At 45.9% G+C, this 21,659-nt stretch overlaps 1 protein-coding gene across 4 annotated transcripts in view; it reads left to right on the forward strand.

The window, feature by feature from the left end:
- MINDY4 (MINDY lysine 48 deubiquitinase 4) overlaps positions 1 to 21,659 on the forward strand; it is a 210,635-nt gene that overhangs the window by 45,764 nt on the left and 143,212 nt on the right. For all 4 annotated transcript variants that reach the window (XM_033931767.1, XM_033931765.1, XM_033931766.1 and 1 more), the window contains exon 6: positions 13,008 to 13,063. In XM_033931767.1, the coding sequence (XP_033787658.1) occupies positions 13,008 to 13,063 (56 nt within the window). The remainder of the gene's footprint in view (positions 1 to 13,007; positions 13,064 to 21,659) is intronic.

The following is a 21,659-nucleotide window of genomic DNA, read 5'->3' on the forward strand; positions in this document are numbered from 1 at the left end:
TGCATTGGAAGTGAAGCGGCAGACAAAAGGCCCTGGTGAGGCTGGCTGCAAGCAGCATGCTTACAGCACTGTTCTGTTCTAGATTTTGCACAGGACAGGAAAAACAATATCTTAACAGAATAATAAGAAAGAAAGCAAACATTTTGCCAACCTTTGTTGGTTAATATTTTAAAATATGAAGAATTGCTTGTATTAGTTTTCAGTTGGGGAGGGGGTACAAGTGCATCCTCCCTACACCCTGCTGTCTATACCCAGGGAGGCAGGTGGAAAAGGATACCCCACATATTGCACGCTTTGACAGTAATCCCAATATAATAAACACAGAGATGTAGTGCTGAGAATCAGAGCCAGATTTCTAGTACTTGTTACTTCCTCCTTCATTTTTCCTTGTCTTTCTGGCTTTTTGCCATAGCCGTCGAAGAAGGTATAGTACTCCATCCTAATCTGGTGTCTGTGAGCCTACAAACAGGAAGGTCTACAAGAGTGTAGTTCAGCCAGCATCCAGCCTTAGAGCCAAAACTCATCACCTCTGTAGCAGGCAGTAAGCTTGAGAGTAACTTTTCATGTGACTCACATGGCACCAGTTTTAATGGCTGACACATTACGACGCCAGGTTTTATGTTTATGATTTCATATGGTACTATGAAACAAATCAGGGAAAGGAAAAATGTTGAACCGATACAAACTTGCATAACTCTTCTGGTGGCAAAAGATCTGGCGGGATATAAAAGCAAACATTCAAGAAAGATTAATAATCTATTGTGAAACATGTTGGTGTGCGTTAGCACATTCAGAGCTTTATGGATGGTGACGAACAACAGTTCCCCTCATTGTCTTCTGATTTTTTAGTAGTTCCCATAATAGTGTGAATAGAGGGACTGTATATTACCAGGAAAGGCAACCACCTTATTTTGTTTTGCTGCTTTGGAAAATGCAGGACTATAAAATAATTTTCCATGCCCAAGGTCTATTTGGTAAACCTGAACACCTTGAGTAGATTGACCACTGTGGAAACAAGACACTGGCTAGGTGGATTATTGGTCTAACCGAGTATGGCTATTCTTATATTCTTATCTCTGATGAATTTAATATTCATATCTTCTTGTGCAAACAGCGTATGATTCCTTTAGGATGGTTATGCATCCCAACTTGCAAGTTACTTGCAGAAGATATCAATCATTTTCTCTCCATCCCCTTATCTCTGGGCAGCATCCCCTTTCCTCAGTTTTAACTCTGCAAGCTAAAAGCAGTACTGTCTATAAGAGTTGTGGAGAATAATATCTGCTTAATTAGGATATACTCTCCTCATTGCCTAAAGGCAGATGCTTTTCTTCTGGAATGGACGAATCTCTTCCTATATGCATTCCCTCCATTCCCTCTCATTCTCCAGACTCTGGTCAAGTTGAAGAACCACCATGATTCTGATTGCTCCTCGGTGGCTGAGACAACCTTGGTACTCCCTTCTTCTTCAACTCAGCAGCAGGGAGCCATACCTTCTGCCAGTTTTTCCATCTCTCCTTACACAGAGTCAGTGTCTCTTCCTCATCCCAACCTGCAGTCTCTACACCTGACAGCTTGGTACCTCTCAACATGACTCCTCTTCAGTTTTCTCAATCTGTAAGAGATGTTTTAGAGGCTTCTAGGAAACCTACCACTAGACAATGGTATCACCAGAAATGGACTAGATTTTCTACATGGTGTTTTTCTCATGATAAGCTTCAACATTCCTCCTTATCTTCTGTTTTGGATTACCTTTTGTACTTATCCACTTCTGGCCTCAAGTCTATATTGATCCGAATCCATCTCAGTGCAATTGCGGCTTTCCATCAGCCTATTGAAGTGAAACCTCTCTCTGCTCATCCGGTGGTTTCCAGATTCATGAAAGGACTTTTCAATGTCAAACCGCCTCCTGTGGTTTGGGACCTCAATGTTGTCCTTGCTCAGCTGATGAAGCCTCCATTTGAACCAATTGACAAGGCTCATCTGAAGTATCTCACTTGGAAAGTGGTGTTTCTCATCGCCCTCAGTTATGCTCGACGAGTCAGTGAGCTGCAAGCTTTAGTTGCTGATCCACCTTTCACGGTGTTTCATCATGACAAAGTGGTCCTACGTACTCATCCAAAATTCCTTCCTAAAGTGGTATCGGAATTACATTGTTCTTCCTGGGTTCTTTCCAAAGCCTCATTCTCATCCTGGAGAAGTAGCTCTTCATACTCTGGACTGTAAACATGCTTTGGCCTTCTATTTGGAACGCACCAAACCACACAGAACTGCTCCTTAACTTTTTGTCTCCTTTGATCCAAATAAGTTGGGACATCCTATCTCTAAGCGTACCATCTCCAACTGGATGGCTGCTTGTATCTCATTCTGCTATGCCCAGGCTGGATTACCCCTACATAGTAGAGTCACAGCCCATAAAGTCAGAGCAATGGCAACTTCCGTAGCTTTCCTCAGATCTACACCTATTGAGGAGATTTGCAAGGCTGCTACTCGGGCCTCGGTTCATACTTTCACGTCTCACTATTGTCTGGATACTTTCTCCAGACGGGATAGACAGTATGGCCAAATAGTTTTACAAAATTTATTCTCCTAAATTGCCAACATTCCCACCATCCCATTCTGGTTAGCTTGGAGGTCACCCATATGTGAGAATAAGCTGCCTGCTTGTTCTGGGATAAAGCACAGTTATCCTAGGACAAGCAGGCAGCATATTCTCTACATTTGGGTGACGTCACCGACGGAGCCCCCTAGCGGACGTTTTCACAAGCAGACTTGCTTGAAGACCTTCAAGCTTGCGATTGACCCGCGCATGCGTGCGTGCCCCTCCCGCCCGGTCTAGGGCATGCGTCTCCTCAGCTTGTTCTCAGTTCTATGTTTCCGCGGAGCCAGAAGCACTGCTCCCTTTCTTCGCGCGATCTCGTTGTCCCTCATGCACCGTGGCTTATTTGGTTAATTTCAGTTAAGTGGCTGTGCCAGTGTTTTTATTTTTCTTTTTTTCCGTTCATATATTTTTTACCGGGTTCACCGGTCTTGCCCATGGCCTTCGGGCTCCCTTCCTCCTGGAGCCTTCCCCCCTCCCCATCGTGGGTCGTCTCCATCATTTCTATACCCAGTGGGAAAGTCTTACCACTGACGGGTGTTTTCTATCATCCGGGTGGGGTACTCTCTTCACTTCAGTCACGTACCCCCGGACCTTCCTCCAAGAGAGTTTCCTTCTGCCCGGGCTCAGCTGCCTCCTTCTGCAGGAAGCTGGGGCCTTTTTCACCTTCGGGCAGTCGAGGAGGTTCCTCCGAACCAGTGGAATATGGAATTTTACTCCCGGTACTTTCTGATGCCCAAGAAGACGGGGGATCTGCGTCCGATCCTGTACCTCCGTGCTCTGAACAAGTTTCTGGTCAGGGAATGGTTCAGAATGCTCACCCTTCCTACGTTGTACCCCCTCTTGGACGAAGGAGACTGGCTGTGCTCGCTGGACCTCAAAGAAGCGTACACGCACATTCTGATAAACCTGGCCTCTCGCCGGTATCTGAGAATCCAGGTGGGGGATCTCCATCTCCAGTATCGTGTTCTTCCCTTCGGACTGGCGGCCTCTCCAAGGGTTTTCACAAAATGTCTAGTTGTGGTAGCTACGGTCCTGCGTCTCCGTGGCCTGCAGGTGTTTCCCTACCTCAATGACTGGTTGATCAAAGCGTCCTCTCGCCACGAAGTTCTGCGGGCGACGAATCAAACCATCTTGCTCCTTCAGAATCTCGGCTTTGAGGTGAACTTTCCCAAGTCTCACCTCTGCCCATCCCAGTCTCTTGAGTTCATCGGAGCGGTCCTGGACACGGTTTGTCTCCGCTCCTTCTTGCCTCGGCCTCATCAGAAGGCCCTTGTCCGTTTGTGCCAGAGGGTGACCCGTCTGTCCTCGGCACCGGCTCAGCTTATGATGGTCCTCCTAGGTCAAATGGCCTCCACAGTTCACGTGACTCCTTTTGCCAGACTTCATCTCCGTATTCCTCAATGGACTCTGGCGTCCCAATGGAACCAGGACCGGGATTCTGTCTCTCGACTCATTGTCGTGACTCCTTTGTTGCGACGGTCTCTCCGTTGGTGGATGCTCTCTTCCAATCTTTCCAGAGGTTTTCTATTTCATGCTCCTCCTCCGCAGAAGGTCCTCATGACGGACTCGTCGGACTATGCTTGGGGGGCTCATCTGGACGGTCTACGCACTAAGGGGCTTTGGTCCAGTGCCGACCGGCTTTGCCACATCAATCTGCTGGAGCTTTGAGCGATTTTCCTCGCTCTGAAAGCTTTTTGTCACTTGCTTCGCGACTGAGTGGTGCTGATTCGCATGGACAACCAGGTCGCCATGTATTATATCAACAAACAAGGGGTCCCAGGGTCCCAGTCCCTGTGCAAAGAGGTGTTGCGGCTCTGGGATTGGGCCATCAACCGCAACATATTCCTTCGGGCAGCCTACATTCAGGGCCAGCGCAATTGTCTGGCGGACAAGTTGAGTCGTCTTCTGCAGCCTCACGAGTCGTCCCTCCATTCCTTGACCCTGCGTCAGGTGTTTGCTCGTTGGGGGACTCCGGATGTTGATCTGTTCGCGTCCCCCCTCAATCACAAGTTGCTCGCTTCTGCTCCAGGGTTTACACCCCTCTCAGGATCGAGGCGGATGCCTTCCTGCTGGATTGGACACACCTGTTTCTGTATGCGTTCCCTCCATTCCCTCTGATTCTGAAGACTCTCGTCAGGCTCAAGTCCATGCATGCCACCATGATTCTGATAGCTCCTCGGTGGCCCCGACAGCCATGGTTCTCCCTTCTGTTGCAACTCAGTTCCAGGGAGCCTCTTCTTCTGCCTGTTTTTTCCTTCTCTTCTTCTGCCTGTTTTTTCCTTCTCTGCTTACGCAGAGTCGGGGTTCTCTGCTTCATCCCAACCTACAGTCTCTGCACTTGATGGCTTGGTTCCTCGCGACTTGATGCCCTCATTCCAGTTCTCCCAGCCTGTGCTGGACGTTCTGGAGGGGTCTTGGAAGGAGTCCACTCACCAATGTTACCATCAGAAGTGGACCTGCTTTTCTTACTGGTGTGCTACTCGGCAGCAGGAGAAGCTATCGGCCTCCTTATCTGCTGTCCTGGATTATCTATTACACTTGTCTGGCGCTGGACTCAAGTCCTCTTCGGTTCGAGTTCACCTTAGTGCCATTGCTGCTTTTCATCAGCCGATTGACGGGAAGCCTATCTCTGTTCATCCTGTGGTTTCCCGCTTCATGAAAGGCCTTTTCTTTAAGAATGTATCCAGATGTGTCTTGTCTCACTCAAAGGCGAAGGAAATAATTATTGATTTTGAGACCGAAGGCCGTTCAGTTGGGAGCAACTTTTGTTTTGAGATATCCCTGTAAGTGTGTTATGCTTTATAAAGGGAATAGATATGTATTTTATGAGCCGCAGGAACTATCTAAATTTATTTCCTCTAAAGTACAATTTGTAGAAGCTTCCTGAGTTATTCCATTAAGTCAGCTCGAAAGAAAGAAAGGTTTAGGATCTGTATCGCCACATCTTTAGTTTTCCTTTAATATTTATTGCTTCATTTTATTTCAGCTCAATTTCAGCTCCTTCTTCATATGTATGGTGGACTAACTACAATCTGTATAATTTCTCATTTTTCCTGTAATTTGAAATATTTTGTAGTGATATTCCTTTGATATATAGACTGTTATTGCTTTTTGACTTTTTTTTTAAATTGTCAATTGTTAAAACTGAATAAAGAATAAAAAAAAAAAAAAGGCTTTTTTCACGTTCATTCGCCTCTTAAACCTCCTCCTGTGGTTTGGGATCTTAACGTGGTCCTTGCTCCATTGATGAAACCCCCGTTCGAGCTGCTTGTGCGGGCTCACTTGAAGTATCTTATTTGGAAGGTTGTGTTTCTTATTGCTCTCACTTCTGCCCGTCGGGTCAGTGAGCTTCAAGCCTTGGTTGCGGATCCACCTTTCACTTTCTTCCATCATGATAAGGTGGTTCTCCATACCCATCCTAAATTCTTGCCTAAGGTTGTTTCTGAGTTTAACATCAACCAATCCATTGTTCTTCCTGTGTTTTTTCCGAAGTCCCATTCTCACCCTGGAGAAGTGGCTCTACATTCTCTTGATTGTAAGCGTGCGTTGGCTTTCTACTTGAAGCGCACTGCTCCTCATCGTTCTGCTCCCCAGCTGTTCCTCTCAATCCTAATCGCTTGGGTCGCTCTGTTTCTAAGCGGACCATTTCTAACTGGTTGGCCGCTTGTATCTCTTTCTGTTGCGCTCAGGCTGGTCTTGCCCTGCCGGGTTGAGTCACAGGCCACAAGGTCAGAGCGATGGCGGCGTCTGTTGCTTTCCTCCGCTCGACTCTGATTGAGGAAATTTGTAAGGCTGCCACTGTTGAGAATATGCTGCCTGCTTGTCCTGGGATAAAGCAGAGTTACTTACCGTAACAGGTGTTATCCAGGGACAGCAGGCAGATATTCTCGCAACTCACCCACCTCCCCGTGGTTGGCTTCTTTGCTTGCTATCTGAACTGAGGACATGCTGAGGAGACGCATGCCTTAGGCAGGGTGGGAGGGGCACGCGCGCATGCGCAGGCCAATCGCAAGCCTGAAGGTCTTTGAGCAAGTCTGCTTGCGAAAACGTCCGCTAGGGGGCTCCGTCAGTGACGTCATCCACATGTTGAGAATATCTGCCTGCTGTCCCTGGATAACACCTGTTACGGTAAGTAACTGTGCTTTACTTACCATAACAGGTGTTATCCAGGGACAGCAAGCAGCTATTCTCGCAACCCACCCACCTCCCCTGGTTGGCTTCTCTGCTAGCTATCTGAACCTAGGAGATGCGCCCTACGCTGGGCGGGAAGGCACTCGTGCATGCGCGGTGCGGTTGACTCAAAACTTCGAGTTTCTTCAAGCAACTCTGCTTGCGAGCTTCCGCATCTGGGCTCCGCTGGTGACGTCACCCATATGTGAGAATAGCTGCCTACTGTCCCTGGATAACACCTGTTAAGGTAAGTAACTGTGCTTTCTGTCAATATGCAAGTATCTTTTATAGTATGAATTTTATAGATGGTCATGCACATAGGCAGAGTTTGTGCATGACTTATGTTTATGCACATTATTAATACTGTAAGTTACCTATGTATCTCTGGCATTTTCTCCGTGATGGTTCCAAGATGGTTGAATGCCCTCCTGAAGGAACTAAAACTAGAAAAGGATACCGGAAAGGTCAAGAAAGTCTTCATAGACTACCGAATTTTCTCGCATATAACGCGCGCGTTATACGTGGTTTTTACATACCGCGCATACCCTTGCGCGTTATACGCGTGAGCGCATTGTACAAAATTTTTTTTACATAGTTCCCCCCCACCTGGGGCGGGGCCTGAGGCACATGGGCCCAACCCGACCATGTGCCCAAGGCCCCGCCCCCAGGAGGGACCTAAGGCTCCCGGGCCTATTCTGATTGGCCCAGGCGCCTTAGGCCCCACCAGTAGGCGGAGCTTTGGGACGGATGGGCCAATCCGGCCTCATTCCGTCGTTGGCTGCCTGCCGGACAGGCGGGTTTGGCTCCCGTCTGTCCGGCCAACTACAGAAAGGTACGGGGAAGGGGGTGGGGGTGTCGTGGGGGTCGGCCAGGGGGTTCGCGGGTCAGCTGCGGGGGCGGTCGGAGGTTCTTGGGGGGGGCGGTCGTTGGGGGGAGGGGGGTTTGCGTCGAGGGCAGGAGGGCCTGGGATCCCTCCTGCCCGTAATGTAGTGCAGGGTGGGGGTAGGGGGTCGCCGTGGCCAGGAGGGTTTGGGCTCCCTCCTGGCCCGAACAACTAGCGGGGGGGGGGGGGTCGCCAGGGTCAGGAGGACTTGGGCTCCCTCCTGGCCCGATATTGTCGGGGAGTTGGGGAGTCGGCAGGGCAAGAGGGCTTGGGCTCCCTTTTGCCCCGATCGTGTCGGGGGTGCCGCAGTTGGCTGGGGCAAGAGGGCTTGAGCTCCCTCTTGCCCCGATCATGTCGGGGAGTCGGGACCGCCAAGAGGAAGCAGCAGGACACCGGTAGGAGCTTGTACATGATGGGGGGGGTCGGGAGGCTGTGGGGGTGCGAGCGGTCCTTCAGGGTGGGGGTGTGGGTGGGAGTGCGTGTGAGCGGTCCTTCGGGGTGGGGGTGCGGGTGCGTGCGAGCGGTCCTTCGGGGTGGGGGTGCGAGCGGTCCTGCGGGGGGGGGTGAATTGGACGTCGGGGGGGGGCATCAGGCTTTCAGGGTGGGGACAGGACTTCAAGGGGGAGAGGCAAGTCGGGGCGGGCGAAAGGAGAGTCGGGGTGGCCAGAGGAGAGTTGGGGCGGGCAAAAGGAGAGTCGGGCAGCATGCGCGGTATACGGGTGTGCGCGGTATATAAAAATTTCTGTAAATAAATTTGTGTTTTTCGCGCGCTATACCCGTGTGCGCGTTTTACATGGGTGTGCGTTATCTATGTGAAAATACGGTACTTTAGTCAATAAAACAATGTAGAGGAGACAGTTGGCTAGTCCCTCCCTCCCCCCCTCCACCATCAGGAACACGATAGGATGAACACATAAATAGACAAAGCCCAGAAAACTAGACTCTGAGGAAGATAGTATTTCAAAGATAAACATGATACAGATATGGGTATATCGATTATATTTAGTTGAATTGGCCAGCCTCCAAAGGAGGTGTGTAAATATTGTGTACGTAGCCGAAATAGTAAATCTAATATTAGATGTGAATATACGTAGTATGATTGATTTGGTCTAAACATATGCATATAAGTAGGATGATTGATGTGATGGTGGCATAAGTAAGACTGATTATGGCATAATTATGTCAGTATTAATAACTCTGTATTGTAACACGGCTACAGAAGCCCCTGCAACTCAGTATAGAGCCCATGTATTATAACATTCGCAGAAGATCTTTGTAATTCTGTATTGTAACACATTTTTTTGTTTAAAGCTTTATTGATTTTCAAAGCTAATACACAGTGCCATAAATTATACAGACATGAATAACAAAATAAGCACTTAAATTCCACTAGTAACAATGCATGAGATAAATATCCCTCCCCTCCATCAATTTAATCAAGAAATAATCCAAGAAGATATCTCACACACACATTTAAAGAAGCTCATACAAACTTCTCTGAACTGATTCCCCAGTCATTAGTAGCGGTATAGAAGCTCACAATAAACAATTTAGATGTGAGCATTTACACAAGGTGAATGTTTAAGTGTAACCTGTTACATTAGTATTCTTTAACGGAAACTGGGCACCTACCTTCCATTATAGAATAGGATCCTACTGTGTGCACTCCAGGTGCCTAATTTGAAGGTGCTCAGTTTTAAAATTGTTATATGCAATCTTATATCCCACAACATAGAAACATAGAAACATAGAAATTGACGGCAGAAAAGGGCTATAGCCCATCGAGTCTGCCCATACCAATGACCCACTCCCTGATTCTTACTCTCCTAGAGATCCCACATGAATATCCCATTTTCTCTTGAAATCTAACACGCTGCTGGCCTCAATCACCCTCTGAGGCAGCTCGTTCCAATGATCTACCACCCTTTCAGTGAAGAAGTACTTCCTCGCATCACCCTGAAATTTCCCTCCCCTGATTTTCAGCGAGTGTCCTCTGGTTACTGAGGGCCCTGTAAGACTGAAGATATCATCTTTCACCTCTATACGCCCAGTAATATGATATCAAAGCCTTGATTGCTTTATTGCTCATATATCGCAAAATTCTCGGAGAGAGCGAGACCAGAAGGCTTTGAGCATTTGCGCATGCTCAAAGCCTAGTCCAGCCCGGCGCAGGAAGAAGGAGGACCTCTCTCGCACCGCCCAGCCCAGCCCAACCCAACAAGGGAGGATCTTTGGGCACTGGCACTGGCACATCCTGTGCTTTGGTGCCGGTGCCGGTGCCCAATCGGGTAAGAGTTGTCTTTGAGATGCTGGGGGGGATGTAGGATCGCGGGGGAGGGGCAGGTGATGCGAGTGGGGGGGGGGGGAGGATGCCGGTTCGCAGGGGGAATGCCGGATTCGAATGAAATAAAAACGTGTACAACGCGCTCACACGTATAACGCGCATGGTTATGCACGGTTTGTAAAAATCGTGTATAACGCGTGCGTTATATGCGTGAAAATACGGTAGGTAGAATAGAATTGTTAATCAATGCATTGGATGTGCTTGTTTTTGAGTGCAAATTAACTCAAAACATGGCTGGATAGTCGACAAGCAAACACGCATTTCATCATCCACCATCTGCACTTATGTTCTTTTCGATGAATTTCTGTCAGAGCTGAAAATCCAAGTTTGCAAAGATATCAAGTTCAAAATGATATCAAAGCCTTGATTGCTTTATTGCTCAAGTTAGGATAACTACTACATAAAAAATAAAACTCAAATTACTTGCTGTTAGTTTTCAAGGACTAATCATGTCAAAGAATGATACTTGTCTGGGCCGTTGTAGCCTTATGCACACAGATGCTCATAACATTGACAGACTCTTGCATATGCAACATACGAGTACATGTCATCTATTCTAGTGTATACTTATGAAGGGAATTTTAAAAATAAAGTAAAATTCTGGAATCTCTCATGGCACACCCAGAATTTCTTCAGGGTATACCACTGTGCCTTGACACACAGTTTGAGAGACACTGTTCTAGAGGGACCTCTCTAGGGAGTTTGTATTATCTACCCAAGATGATTGGTAGAGGAGGAAAGCAAACAATCTTAAAAGCACATTTCCCATCTCTCCCCTTTCAATTTCCATTTCCCACTGGGCTTGCAGGGTGGGAGCGTATGTATGAGTAAGTAGGTAGAGTTTTACTATCAAGTGAGTGAAGGAGTTTCTGCATGCATTTTATCTGTAGATGGTTTCTGACTCCTCCTCATTCCCAATTTCTTCTTTTATCTTTGTTTCCTTCTCATATATTTCCCTCCTTTCCCTCTTTTTCTCTCTAACTTCTTCCATATTACATCTGCCTGTATTCTGGTGGCAGGTGGGCTCCAAATTCCCCACCTTCTATATTGCATGCTGTTCCCAGCTTGTTTTTGATATGGAAGGCAGGTCTTGAGCTCCAAAATTGCTATGTCACAACATAATTCCTCTGGTGCTGCTGTAGGGTTTGCATTCACATTTAACCAATTGGATACAGAACAGTGCATCTCAAAATAAGTGCAGATAGATGGAGAGATGTGAGCTTCACAACAGACATTCTTACTCTAGTGAGGCGTACATTAAAATACTGTTCTAGATAAGGAGAGATTTTGCAGGTGGTCATAGTCTATGACTGGCAGATGGAATGTATCCTTAGCAGCATGAACAGAATAACAGGGCAAACTCGATAAATTATGTTATGCTGAAGTTTAATTGTGATATAACATAGGTCAGTGGTCTCAAACTCGCGGCCCGGGGGCCACATGCGGCCCGCCAGGTACTATTTTGTGGCCCACGGTCTGTACTAGTGCTGCCCACTCTTTGCAGCGTCCTCTGGCTTCCCCCCTGGCCTCCTGCTCTTACCTTCAGATAATTACTGCAGCCTGCAGAGAGGATTGCCGGTGCTGTAGCGATCCTTGCAGGCTGCTATCATCCTCAGCAGCACATTCCCTCTGCCGCGATCCTGCCCCTGACATCAGAGGAGGGGCGGGACCGCAGCAGAGGGAACATGCTGCGGAGGCTGATGGCAGTCTGCAAGGAATGCTATAGCACCAGCGATCCTCTCTGCAGGCTGCGGTAATTAGCTGAAACTAAGACCGGGAAGCCAGGGGAAAGCTGGAGGATGCTGCAAAGAAGGAGGATGGGAACATGCAGGCTTTTAGGGGGGAGGGGGAAGATTTATAAACTATAAAGAGTTTTACCTCATGCAAAATTGTCATTTCTTTAATAAGACAGTAGCTATTTTTTCTGCGGCCCTCCAAGTACCTACAAATCCAAAATCTGGCACTACAAAGGGTTTGAGTTTGAGACCACTGACATAGGTGAACTTTGCTTAAGGCCCCATTTTACAAAGCTGTGGTAGTGAGTCCATGTGGCAAATGCAACACAGCCTATTCAAATCCAGTGGGCTGCTTTGCATTTGCCATGGCAGTATTCACTACCGTGGCTTTGTAAAAGGGGCCCTTAATATGCTAAATTGTTTTTTTATGACCTTTAATCTACAATATTTATGAATGAGGAGATACATTGCAGTAAGGAAAAAAAAATTTCTAAGAGAAATACAGGAAAGAATACTCATCAGTACAGCACAATCTCTGAGTTACATACTTACTAGGTACCATAATTCATAGTTGGGAAATCTGTATAAAAATGTACTTTAATGATACGCAAATTGTACTTCCATGTATTATGTTTATATAGTTTCCCCAAGAGCTCCAGTCTAGATCTCCTGGGATGAGCAAGTTGCATGAGGAGAACTATTTCCATAACTCGAGTAGGAGAAGGAGTGAGTCATTTCCTTCTTAAATGTTCGAGTATATGTTATGGAGCACTGGATGCGTGAGAGTCTCCTTTCAGTGCACTGAATGCTTTTGACAAAGAAAAAATTATCGGCATGGGAGGTGCAGTAAATCCTTTTGACTAGGAAAGCCCTGCATGTGTATTCTCCTTTATATCACTTATCACACTCAGAAGAGGAAATCAAGTTAGTGGAAAGTACCCAGGGCAGCTATTGTTGCGACAGCATTTTGCGTTGGAAGGGTGTTGGTGGGAAAACTATTCAGTACATTTTTCTAAAAGAACATGCTGTTAATGATGATTCTTTCATAATAGGTATGTTAAAATGCTCAAGTCAAAAGTAGACACCAGTAATGATCAAATGAAAATTAATTATAAGTATGTTGACATCAAAATCATTTTATGTACCTACATCTGAGAATTTTTAGTAGCAGAATATCATGACATTTTCTTTCTGGCTTCTTAGAATTTTTAAGGTAATTTTCTGGTAGTACTACATTGAAATTTGTTTTATTTTCTTATTTGATTTACCTAGAATGACCTCGCAATACATTTCAAACTTTGGCCATCAGAAAGAAGATATAATAATAGGTATGACTTGATTTTTTTAAAACTTCCTTCCTTAAAATCGTTCTTATTCTCTATTCACATAATGTGCATATTACTGTTATACTTGCATGGTTTATGTGGTGTGTTTTTTTTTAATAGTTTCCAACCAAGATCTGATTATCTGTCCAACTGTCTGGGGGCAAAATAACTCTGTAAAGAAGGAAAAGAAAGTTACACATTTGGCACCCAAAGCCATTCACACACAAACACATGCACATACCGAGAGACTCATTTGTTCATTCTCCAGGTTGATTAAAAAAAAACCAACCCCAAACCTGTGAGCTCAGCATGCTGTAAACACTGAATGTAACAGATAGCTTTTCAGTGGCACCACTGATGGGGGGGGGGAAAAAAAGATAATTGCAATACTTACCAATATTCCTGTGTTTGTTTTTTTTCTAAAAATAGGCTCAGTTACTACAAACCAGTCTGTCATAATTTTATACTTTAGGAAGTAGGCAAGGAAAATGGGCTCTCTGTACCAAACAAAATTATACAGTATTTTCCATTGATAAGAAACACTGTGGCTTTGTAAAAGGGGCCTTTAGTATGTTAAATTGTCTTTTATGATCTTTAATCTACAATATTTATGAATGAGGAGATAGATTGCAGTAAGATGAACTTCTTTCTATGTTTATAACAGTCATTCGAGTTCAAATTTTCTACCCCCACTTGGAACATGAAAGGGTAAACTCGCAAATAATACAAAGAAAGATGAATATATGACAATACAGAAACAATAATTATAATATATGTATATAAATGGTATATATAGGTAAGATTCACATATATTTAGCTCATGTATTGTAACACCATTACCGAAGCTCAGGTATTGTAACACCACTACAGAACTCAGGTATTGTAACACCTGTACTGAAGCTCATGCAAACGGCTCAGAATTGACTCCCCAGAAATTAGTAATGGTATAGAAGCTTCCAATAAACAATAAACCCTAGAACTGCATTGATTTACATTTTACCCAAGATCCCACTGGGATCCCACTAGGAAGGCCAATATTGTGTGTTATTGGGTCAATTTTAGAACCTCTCTATGGACTCATTTTTAAAACCCTTGGTTTTCTCTATTCCATCCTACATAGGTGATTCTTCATACATTATCAGCATCCTTGATGGTCTGTCATTTTCAGGTTATATCACCCTCAGATGATGGATATAGACTTCATTTACACAAATATACCCCAGCAGACCCAGGCACTTGAAATAATCTGAGATTTGTTGTAGAACAAATTTCCTCACAGGCACTAATGGGCAGATTCTGTAAAGGATGTCTAACTTTAGGCATCCACAATGTGGGTGTTCTTCGACTTAGCGTCCATATAAAGTGAATAATGAACCCAGTTAACGACTTTTCCAAGCAGTAATTGAAAGTTAGATGTCCAAAGGCTGGATGCGATTCACAAAATAGGCGTCCACAATTTTGTGGACGTCCATCGGAAAAAGCTGCGCCTAATGGGATAGATATGGATGTGGCTTTGAAATAGATGACCATTTACAGAATCGCATGCCACTCAGCATGCTAACGTGTCTACCTAATGCCTAAAATGTAGGTGTTGCAAAAGCAGTTCTACTTTTGAGTGTGAGTTGGGTGCAAGTTAGATGGACATGACTTAGGCGTCACTTAGGCATGCTGGAAGCATCCGCATATAGGTGAATGGGGCTTTATTTTTTGGGTATAGAGGACTCCATTTTGATATTAAGGTCAAAAGATGTTTAATAATGCATTACTTAAGCAAAGCACATGCAAAAAAAATATATTGTATACTAAACCTATTTTGGGGATAAAGAGGACTCCTCATTGATAATAAAAGAAAAAGATGGGGGGGCGTCGCGTGCCTGCTTTCAAGATGGCCGCTTAGCGACTTTTCTCCGTTGCAGCCTCGCTCGCCGATCATTTTTACAGCCCTCCCGTACACACTCTCAACACCCTAACCAGCTCTCGCAGCCGCCGGAATGTCCGCGAAAGCCAACAAGCAGGACGCCGCTTCTTCTGCGGGCTCCGCCGTGTCACACTCGGCTTCAAAAAGATCCAAGCACGAGCCACCATCACCCGCCAAGGCCTCCCACGCTGGCGCCACGGAGACAAGTTCCTCCATATCACAGGATCCCTAATGCAAGAAAATCTTGCTGCTACAGCTGACATTAAAAATGAAATGAGTACTATTCTAGTACAATTAAAACAGCATAATGCCCGTATTGATCTCGCTGAAGAGCGCCTGTCAGCACATGACTCTCAATTCTTGGCAGTTCAGCGAGATCTCAAAAAATTAAATACCCTGCAAAATGATCTGGAAGATATTTCCAACCGGATGCGCCGCTCTAATATACGCCTAATCGGTTTACCTGAATCTTTGGAAGGGAAAGACATGATAACATTCCTGCATGCTTTTATTCCTGAAAAACTGCATCTCCAATTCACTCCTCCACTTGAGATAGAACGGGCCCACAGGGTCCCCTCGGGCCCTCCTTCACCCTCTAAGCCTCCAAGGCCCATAGTTATGAAACTTCTGCGCTATCCACAAACTATTCAAATACTACAAGCAGCGAAATCTGCCTCCGGTCTCTCTATTGAAGGCAAACGTATTTTCTTTGCTCCTGATGTATCTAAACTCACAGCGCAGAAACGGAAGGCCTTCCTGTCTATGCGCCCTCAGCTCAAAAGTATTGGGGCACAATACGGGTTATTTTATCCGGCCCGAATGAGAGTTACATATCATAATGTAACCAAAAGCTTTGATAGCCCAGAAGATCTCCAAAAATACCTGGATGAGCATGTGGGAGTAATGACCTAAATTATTGTCACTATCTCTCATTTTTTCCACCATTCCAGAGGGCTGTAACTGACTTTCAACCTTCTTGTTAATAGCGAGATGAGCAATGGAGAATTTTGCTGAGCTCCTCTTGCCAACATGCGATCCCATCTTCGGTTCTTTACTTCTCTTACTAATCCAGACTGTTGCAAGTATGAATCCGTTACTTCTTTTTTCTGTTTACTTTTCATTTTGAATCAATGGAGTGATCGTTCACTTTTTGTACCTTTTTTGATGCACCTCATAACTTTCGCATTCATCTGGTTTTCATCACTTCTTGATCCCTCTTATGGTTAAGCTACATCTTGTCTCACTTAATGTTAAAGGAATTAACAACCCAATCAAGAGGAAAAAGATCCTGCACTACTTCAAGCACCTAGGCGCTGACATTTGCTTGCTACAAGAAACCCACCTGTCTTCGGAAGAAGCACTGAAGCTAAATGGAGGTTGGGTCCAACACTGTTTTGCTGCTCCTGCTCACAATAAGAAAAACGGAGTCATCACTTTAGTGAAGAAGTCACTCAACTTTCAGCTCACCTCTCACATCTCTGACCCTCAAGGCCGCTGGTCCCTCATTGAAGGTTCAATTGCAGGCCAACCTTTGACTCTTTTCAATATCTACGCACCCAATAAGGATGATCCCTCTTTCTTTCAGTCCTTACAGACAGTTTGCAACTCCTCATTAATGTCGAATACCATCTTTGCAGGGGATTTCAATTTCCCAATTGATCCTTTTATAGATCGATCTTCCACCTGCTGTCACAAACCCCCTTGCAGTCCAGGGCTGGCGTGTGACAAACACACTGCTTCGGGCGCGTCCCCTTTAACTAGGGGTACCTCCAGGATTTTTAGGCGGCCCCAGACAACGGTCTAGGCCCCTTGAGATATAGGGGAAGTACAAGGTTTCACTATATCACCAAGCAAACGAGTTCTTTAGGAAAACATAAGTGGTTTATTCTGACCTCCAGGTCAAAAGATATGCAACAGCAAAACAATATCACTTTGCAGGTCATTGAACAAAAATAGTAAATTGGCAAAAATCAAACTTACAGTACATTTTCAAGCAGACAAGAACTCAGTAGGCAAAAATCGTCACAGCACACTCTGTTAGCAGTACAGCTTTTCTCTCAGCTCCTACGTGCAGGCACAAATCACACAGCTGATTAGCTCCCTGCAACGGGAGTCACAGTAACTTTCCTACAGTTCCAACAGCACTTTAAACAGTTCAGCCTGCATCTGGTTCACAAACTTGTCTTTGAATGCATAACTTGATTCAGACTTCAGGCAAGTATTATTCTCCAACTTCCTATGCTTATACAGCTCAATATATATATCCCCTTCTTCAGGTTTAACTTGGGCAGCAGAGAGAGAAAAAAAACGATATGCAAAAAGAAAACACAAAGCACAAACAGTTTCCCTGTTGCTGCATTCTTTCATTCAGAATTCCATACCTTCTAACTGGCCTTCTACCCTAGGGCCAGCTATTTCTATCTCCATGCCTTCTACCTGGTCTGGCACTGGATAGTTTGAAGGGGTTAAGCCTTCCTCCAAATCCTGCATGGGATAATCCAGCACGTTCTCCTCTCCTGCCCTGTTCCACAGCTCCTCTCCTGCCTTGGGCTGTGGGAGTGACTCGCCCTCGTCACTCGCTCCTCCTCCTCCTGTTTGTCTCTGCCTGCTTTTAAACAGACCAGAGCCAATCCCCTTCAGCCTGTAGCGGGGGATGGGTTTTGGCTCTACAGCAGTTTTCCTCTGCCTGGGTTTTTCAACTGCAGCTACTTTCCTTGTGGCTTCTTTAGCTGTTCTAAAGCCCGGAAGCTGCTGTTGCCAACCTGCCTGCCTCTGTTCCAGCTCACTATCACTTTGATTATAGGGGCAAGGGAGGTCAGCCTCAAGTTGAGCGCCAGAATCAATCTGGTCCATTCTTCTGCACTTAATCCTATCAGGGACTGGGCTAGTGCTGGTGCTGGGTTTGTCACATTCCCCCACCCTTAAAGGATGACCCTCACTTGTACCCGGAGGAGTCCCTATATTCTCAGGCATACGTGACAGAATATCTACATTGGTGTTAAGTTTACCTGACCGATGCACCACCTTAAATTTCAACACCTGAAGGGCTAAATACCATCGTGTAAGTCTAGCGTTATTGTTCCGCATGGTATTTAACCATTTCAAGGCTGCGTGGTCAGTCACTGGCGTAAACTCCCTGTCCTGTAAATAATGCTCAAGAGTCTGAACAGCCCATTTTACCGCTAGGCATTCCTGTTCCACCGTTGCATAATTTTGTTCATTAGGATGGAGCTTCCGACTCAAGTACAGAATGGGATGTTCTAACCCTTGGCTTTCTTGACTTAGGACTGCTCCTAAGCCTGTGCCTGAGGCATCAGTTTGTAAAATCAATGGTAGGTCAAAATCAATAGCTTTGAGCACGGGCCTTTCACACAAACTAGCCCTTAATCTTTGAAAAGCCTGCCTACTCATATTGTCCCAACCCAGTGTCTCTGGTTTCCCTTTCTTCAACATGTCAGTCAAGGGTCCTGCCTGGGACGAAAAGTGAGGGATAAACCTCCTGTAGTATCCTACCAGTCCTAAGAAAGCCCTGAGTTGTTTTTTGTTGTTAGGAGCCGGGTATCCCCGAATGCATTGCACCTTATCCACTATAGGCTTTATCTGCCCCTTTCCCACAATATATCCCAAGTACTTTACCTCTTGTTGACCAATGAAACATTTTTTTGGATTTATTGTGAGACCGGCCCCCCTCAGCTTCCAGGACAGCTTTAAGGTGTTGCACATGCTGTTCCCATGTACCTGAATGGATCACTATGTCGTCGATGTAAGCGTCCGCGTACCCATGGTGATCCCGTAGCACCTCGCGGACTAGGCGCTGGCATGTAGCCGCCGCCCCATGTAAGCCAAATGGCATGCGCCTAAATTGAAATAGGCCCCGTGGCGTGCTGAACGCTGTTTTAGGTTTAGCCGATTCGGTCAGTGGTATTTGCCAGTAGCCTTTTGTAAGGTCAATGGTAGTTAAAAACTGGGCTGATCCTAATCTATCCAGTAATTCATCCACCCTTGGCATTGGGAATGCATCAAACTGCGACACCTCGTTTACCTGGCGAAAGTCAATACAAAAACGTGGTGTCCCATCAGCTTTAGGCACAATAACAATGGGGCTACACCATGGGCTTTGCGAGGTCTCTATAACCCCTAAAGTTAGCATCTCTTGTACCAACTCCTCTACCAGAGCTTTCTTTTCCTCTGACAGCCTATAGGGGCGTACCCGTACCACCTTCCCTGGTACTGTTATAATATCATGGGATACTACCCCCGTTTTCCCTGGCACAGAAGAGAACACATCCCCAAACTGTCGGACTACTTCCTTCACCTGATGGACCTGTACTTGTGTGAGGGCAGTTCCTACATTCACTTCCCCCTCAGCCTTGAAGTCCGTAACCTGAGGTCCTAGGTCATCTTCCTGCCCTTGTTGTGCTACCAAAGCCAACACCTCCCGATCTTTCCATGGTTTCAATAGGTTGACATGATAGGTCTGCAGTCTCCCCTTATCATCCTTGACCCGATAGTCCACCTCCCCTATCCTTTCCACAATGGTGGCTGGGCCCTTCCATTGTGCAAAGAATTTGTGAGTGTCTGTGGGTATTAATATAAGGACTCGATCACCTATCTGTAATTCCCGTTCCTTTGCCCTTCTGTCATAATAAGTTTTTTGCTGTCTTTGACTCCACTCCAAATTCCCTCTTCCGAGTTCCAGGGACCTCCGTAACCTATCCTTAAGCTGAGCTAAATATGTTATTACGTTACTCCCCAAGTCCTCGGGAAACACCCACTTCTCTTTCAACATATCCAGCACCCCCCTAGGTGGTCTCCCAAACAATAGTTCGTACGGACTAAGTCCCCGAGAATCCTGCACCTTCTCTCGCGCTGCAAAGAGTGCAAAAGGAATAAACATATCCCAGTTCTTAGAATCTCCTTCTATGCCCTTTTTCAGCATTTGCTTAATTGTCTGATTAAAACGTTCCACCATACCATTAGCTTGAGGGTGGTAGGCAGACGTTTTAATATGACGGATGCCAAATCCCTCATAAAACAACCTCATTTCACTAGATAAAAATCTGCTACCCTGGTCTGTAAGAATCTCCCGGGGAAATCCTACCACACAAAACAACCCTAACAGTTCTTTCATAATACTGGTAGATGTGGCCTTCTTTAATGGAAAAGCCCAAGGGAACCGTGTGGCTACGTCCATTACTACCAACATGAAATTATATCCCCTAGGTGTTTTCTCCAATGGTCCCACAATATCCATGGCCAACCGCCGTAATGGTTCCTCTACCACCGGTACAGGAATGAGGGGTGCTCTGGCCGGTTTCGCCAAAGACAGTTTTTGGCACGTGGAACAGGACTGACAAAAATTTATCACAGCCTGCCTTAATCCCGGCCAAAAAAACCGTCTTTCTATCTGTTTAATAGTGGCTTCTGTGCCTTTATGACCCGATAACGGGTGATCATGGGCTAACCTAAGTATCAGTCTTCTAAACCCTTGGGGAATCAATAATTGTTGTACCATTTCCCCTTCTAGGTCACCCGGGCCTTCTTTATACAGCAAGCCCTGTTTCTCGATCCAGCGTTTACCCTCTATACACCCCTTTCCTATTCTCTGCCATTCTTCTCCCAGGGTTGGATCGGTTTTCTGCTCCTCCCGAAATGTAGGAAAAGCATCCATAACATCCTTGGGGAGCCACGGGACTTCCCTGGTTTCCCCTGCCCGCTTCATGGCTCTACTTCTCCCTTGCTGTTGTCTTTTGTTCTGGGCCCGTGTCCTACGCCCCTGCCTTTGTTCATATTCCTGAAAGGCTTCTCCTGCAAAAGGAAATATCCTGCCTAATGTCCCTTCAGGTTCATGGTTAGAGGATCCCTGTGCTCTTGTGTTAACTAGACACTGTTTTTCCTGTAATGCTACCGGGAACCCTTTCCAATCCTTCCCCAGTATAACATCATATGGTGCCTCTGGCACTAACGCAAAGGAAGTTTGATACACTCTATCTTTATACCTAACTGTGGTAGGTCTCAATGGGTATTGTTTACTATCCCCATGGATACACTTGATTCTTACTCTCCCTACAAAATCATGCCCCTTTTCCCTAGGGAATACTGTGTTCCAGCACCGGTGGGCTAACATTGACTGGTCCGCCCCTGTATCAAGTAAGGCCTCCATGTCTTTGCCCCCTATTGATACCACCACCAGATATCTCCCCCCTGGTGTAATCTTACCCTTTTCCAGGTCACAGGGTACCGTAAAACCTTTTCTTTCAACACACTCCCCCTGTCGGTGACCTTTTCCCCCACACCTGAAGCAAACGATGGGAGCAGGGTTAAAGGGTTTCTGTACTCGCTTCTGAGGGTTCCTGGGTGGTATGTTATTAATAGTAGGAGCCTGAAGTGTAGTGTCCCTCTGGAACTGTGTCTGGGGTCTATAACTTGGGCCTGGTTTCTCGGGAAGTCCCTGGGCATCCAGATAGGCTTCTGCCACAGATAGTGACTGTGTCAGATCCTGGCATCCCTGCTTCTGGATCCACCCCTTTATGTTCTGGGGCAGAGCCTCTAGGAATTGTTCCCTGACTAACTCAGCAAACATAGCTCGTGGGTCTGCCAAGAAAGGCTGTAACCATCTCTCCGCAGCTTTCGTTAGGCGTTGTAACAGTGCCTTAGGTCTCTCTTTTACCTTTAACTGGA

This window comes from Geotrypetes seraphini, chromosome 2, assembly GCF_902459505.1.
Source record: "Geotrypetes seraphini chromosome 2, aGeoSer1.1, whole genome shotgun sequence".
Lineage (NCBI taxonomy): Eukaryota > Metazoa > Chordata > Amphibia > Gymnophiona > Dermophiidae > Geotrypetes > Geotrypetes seraphini.